The 4,678-nt window shown below is 34.2% G+C and overlaps 1 protein-coding gene across 1 annotated transcript; it reads right to left on the reverse strand.

The window, feature by feature from the left end:
- Positions 1-3,238: 3,238 nt before the first annotated feature.
- Positions 3,239-4,297, reverse strand: LOC133800167 (uncharacterized). The gene is made up of 3 exons (XM_062238127.1): positions 4,162-4,297; positions 3,836-4,074; positions 3,239-3,352 (listed from the first exon to the last, which is right to left on the reverse strand). Exons 1-3 carry the CDS (start codon positions 4,295-4,297, stop codon positions 3,239-3,241), a joined length of 489 nt encoding a protein of 162 aa, XP_062094111.1.
- Between the last annotated feature and the right edge of the window lie 381 nt (positions 4,298-4,678).

Below are 4,678 nucleotides of genomic sequence, written 5' to 3' on the forward strand. Positions count from 1 at the left end.
ACATATCCTCCAGTATCTGAATCGTCCTCTCAGACTGTCCATCTATCTGAGGATGATAAGCGGTACTAAACCGTAGTCGTGTGCCCATTGCCTTCTACAGGCTCTCCCAAAACTTGGAGGTGAAGGTGGGGTCTCTATCAGAAACTATCGACCTCGGAGCCCCATTGTGTCGAACAATTTCCTTCACATATATCTCAGCATATTGCTCCACAGTATAAGTTGTCCTCACAGGTAAGAAGTGGTCGGACTTAGTATACCTGTCCACAATCACCCACACCAAGTCATGCTGACCCACGGTCTTCGGCAATCCAACCACAAAGTCCATGGAAATATCCTCCCATTTCCACTCGGGAATCCCTAGAGGCTGTAATAACCCTGCTGGCCTCTAATGTTCAGCCTTAATCTGCTGACAGGTCAAGCATCTGGCCACATAGTCCACCACATCCCTCTTCATGCCTGACCACCAATACAAAACTTTCAAGTCATGGTACATCTTCGTAGAACCTGGGTGCAAAGAGTAGGGAGTGGTATGAGACTCATCCAGAATCTCTCGCCGAATATATGGATCAATCGGAACACAAATCTGTCCTTTGTACTTCAATAAACCCATCTCAGAGATAGAGAAGTCCTTGACTGCTCCAGTTAGGACATTCTCTCTACGTTCAACTAACTAGGGATCCATTCCTTGTGCTTCCTTAATCCTCTCAAGGAGCGTTGACTAAAGAGTAATGTTGGCTAACCTACCAACCACTAACTCTATACCTGCTCTGGTCATCTCTTCAGCTAATATGTCAGATATCTGCCTCGAAAAAGTGCAGCAAGTGTGGACAAATAGGTCATAATAGGAAGACATGTCGAACCCGACCACCAAGAAGTTGAGAATAATAACACAACAACAACAAAAAAGATGCTAGTTGATCAAATCACCTAACTAAATAACACTAGTTTCAATATTTTTTTATTTTAAACAATTAAACATTGGTAGGAAATTGATTAATTCTTGTTGCTCCCTTGTTTTACAATGAAATGTTTTTCTATTGTCTTTATAGATTTTGGGACATATGCATCATACTAATATTAAGTCATAATTATTGATGACTAGTTATTCTTTTTAAACATTATTTTTAAAACTTAATTGCTAATATTATGAGGATATTTTCTTGTTGCTATATAGTTGTTATAGTCAAACAAACAAAAATGACAAAGAAAGAAAGATGAAAGTCTAGAAATATATTGAAAATGAAATAGGACCAACAAGATAACTGTTACCAAAATAAACCAAGAAACTAGACTATTATCTAGAAAAGTGAAATTACATAAAAAAAACACAATGTTTGAAGTTATTTTATTGTTGCTAAAGAGTTGTTACAAAGCTACCGACAAAAGAAAATCATGAATCCTTCAAACGCAGCCTTTTGCATTTCCAACTTTTTATTAACATTTTTAGGAGACTACTTTTGAAGTTCAGGTTGACTAGCAACGTTCACTATCTGCTTCATTTTTCCATAAGAATAAAGAAGAACATCCAATCTAGAACAATGATCTTCAACTAAAAAATCACTTGATGGAATTTTCTTGCAATCAGCAAAATACTCAACAAATGATGCAACAAAAATACCACAATCACTACAAAACAAACAACATTTAATGGATTGGTCAAATGTAAGCAAACATTAAAAATATTAAATAGAACAAATAAAAAAAACATAGGACATTACTTACTTGTCCTCTTGTTGAGTCAATCCATCAACACTAACAACAGAAATAGGAGCCATGGAATCAACAATAATTGCACTAGGGTCCTTTCTAATATTGTAAAAGTTTAGCAACTCAAAAAACAATGGCAGCAAGACAGAAAATGGCTCCATAGCTGCCATAGACGCAGCTTCATACCGCCTAGACTTCAACGAGTTATACATGTAAAGAATCCTTTCCCTTATATTCAAACGCCGTAAAATCCAATGACTCTCATTCCTCATATTGATTGGAAACAAAACATGGTCACACTCAATCCATTGTTTACCACACATAAGTTTTTACCCTTTATAATCTGAGCAACTGAATGCCTAAGGTTAAGAACTAATGCATCCTGATTCTTTTGCTCTCATAAAGAGAAGATATGCTATCACTAAAAAAACAATCTGTTGTAGTGAAGTTCACCTTAGGAGAAGTTGAATACTTCCCCCCTCTTCCTCAAGTGACATAAATATGCTGAAAGCAACATGAAAGAATAGCAAAATAAATTCTCATAAACCACATCATGACAACATAAGCGCAACACCATACCAACATTAGAAAAATACAAAAAATATATATAAGAACAAAAAAAAACTCACTAAGTTTGTTAGACATTCTCCACAATGAGAAAATGTATTGAACCGCATCTTATGATTCAATGTATCAACTCCAAAGTCAAAGGCAGACTTAAATGTATTCTTACCCTTCAAGTAAACATTATTTTTCCTGAAATAAAGAAAAAACATATTAAAAATAAAAAGAACAACATCAAATAAAATAATAATAATAATAATAATAATAATAACATACTTCGCTCTTTTATTTCGACAAACAAGAAGCCAAATATCAAATTCCTTCTCATGTTCCTCATTAGGGACCTCTCCAATGTTATCATCCATTGCAAACAACCGTTCTACATAGGTCACCATCTAAAATGCTTAACCTTCTTCACTAGAACCAGAACCAGAACCAGAACCAGAAGATACAAAATCTTGCTGGAATGGAGATTTCAAAGCTACTACAAGCTTCATAATTCTCTTCTCTATAATATTACTATCCTTAACCTCAACAACACTACCAGAAAGAAAAACATTAGACTCTTGCCCTGGTACAACGCCGAGTCCCTCCTGACCTAATTGATCACCAATGACCATGCTTTCAACACTGGATTGAAAATTGCACGCAATAATAGCAAACATATATAACAACATGTCAACAATAAAACACCAACAAATAAACAACAACTCAAACCTTCATTTTTGAAACAACTTGTAGTCCAGGCAACACAGTTTCTTCAATTTGAAGCTGACTTAATCCATTGAAAAACGCATCAAAATCTTTTTCATTGACAGCCTTAAAAAATAAAAAAAGTGAACAATGGAATAAAATAAATATTTTTTAAAAAATAAAATAAAAATAAACAAACTACCTTGCTCGAAACAATATATTTTTCATCAATAACATCCTTAGACACAACAACATCGTCTTTAGTTATGTCCTCCTAAGAAAAAGTAGCTGCATCATCTCTAAAATCCATAGATTCATTAGAAGCATCAATTTCACGCTCCTTCATAAGTTTCACAACATCAGATACAGTTGCTACAACATCAGCCACCTGTAAAAACAACAACAGAAAAACATATTTATTGAAATTTGTCATTTTAGTAATGAAATTGCAACACTACAACATTAATAAAACAACAATAATGAAAATATAAAAAGAAAACTGTACATACTTAAAATATATAATAACAATAAATATATAACTTTATGCAAAAAAAAAAGTTGACAATAACAATGACCAAAACTAAAAATATCCATTGAAAATATATAACAATGACGACCATACAATGATAATTATCCAAAAAATGGATATGCATCAAGCAACATAAATACATTAAAGCAAGAACATGACATTAACTAAACCTGTTTTTAGTCCCAAAAATACAAAAAGCAATGTCCAAAAACAAAAACAAAAAAACAAAAAACTACATTTAACAAAATAACAAAAAACTAAAGTTTCAAACATAATAACAAAAACAATAAATAAATCTTCATTTTGATGCCATGAGTGAACTAAAGTCGGCTATGTAGATACCTTATGTTCCGTGTCACTCTCAGTGTCTTCATTGTCAACCTCATCATCATCTTCTTCACTAATCTCATTTTGCTTTCCTTTAATATCTACACCAAAATTTCTATCTTCCCCCTTGTCCTCGCCTTCGTCTTTCCCAATATCCTCTTCTTCTTCCTCGTTAGCCTCTTCTTCATTTTCATTACTCTTCTCATGATCGTTGTCACTCCCTTTATCATCATCATCAGAATCATTCTCTTCACCTTACATTTAAAAAGCAAAATATTAAACAACCAAACATATATGCATAAACAAGGGTTGTAACATAACCAGAACAATAACATAACAACATATAAACAACACTTCTTTATCAAAAGCATCCACAAAAACAGTGTCAAACTTCTCCTGCATAGCAGAAAACAAAGCAGTAACAACAATAAATTGAGACTTCACATACTCCTTCAAATCCAATAATTCTGCAACCATTCCTTCATGCTAAGACACTAGCGAATCCATTTTAGCATTTAAATAATCAAATTGCACTACAAGAAAAAACATTTTTAGAGGCGGAAATATTACCGACGAGACAAAATAGGTTATTAGCAGCGGAGTACTGGGTTCGTTGCTAATAATGGGGAAATTAAATTATTTTTTTTTATTAGCGGCAGACTTACCCATTATTAGCAGCGGGTAGTCTGCTGCTAATACAATGCCCGGGAAACGAAGAAGAGGAAGGTTTCAAATTTATAAGAGGCGGGTATTTTTCCCTTATTACCGACGGACTATCCGCCGCTAATGTTATTAGCGGCGGGCCTTTATCCGCCAGTAATAACCCTTACACCGGCAGATTATACTGACCCGCCGCTA

The sequence above is a fragment of the Humulus lupulus genome, chromosome 9 (assembly GCF_963169125.1).
Source record: "Humulus lupulus chromosome 9, drHumLupu1.1, whole genome shotgun sequence".
NCBI classification, from domain to species: Eukaryota; Viridiplantae; Streptophyta; class Magnoliopsida; order Rosales; family Cannabaceae; genus Humulus; species Humulus lupulus.

Bases quoted from the DNA above. Each gene is read 5' to 3' on its own strand.
- LOC133800167 (XM_062238127.1), bottom strand. From the start codon at position 4,297: ATGGTTGCAGAATTATTGGATTTGAAGGAGTATGTGAAGTCTCAATTT. The intron at 4,075-4,161 runs GTTGTTATGTTA...TTTAAATGTAAG, and splicing joins TAAAGAAGTGTTGTTTATAT to GTGAAGAGAATGATTCTGAT. The intron at 3,353-3,835 runs GTATCTACATAG...TTGTTTTTACAG, and splicing joins AGAGTGACACGGAACATAAG to GTGGCTGATGTTGTAGCAAC.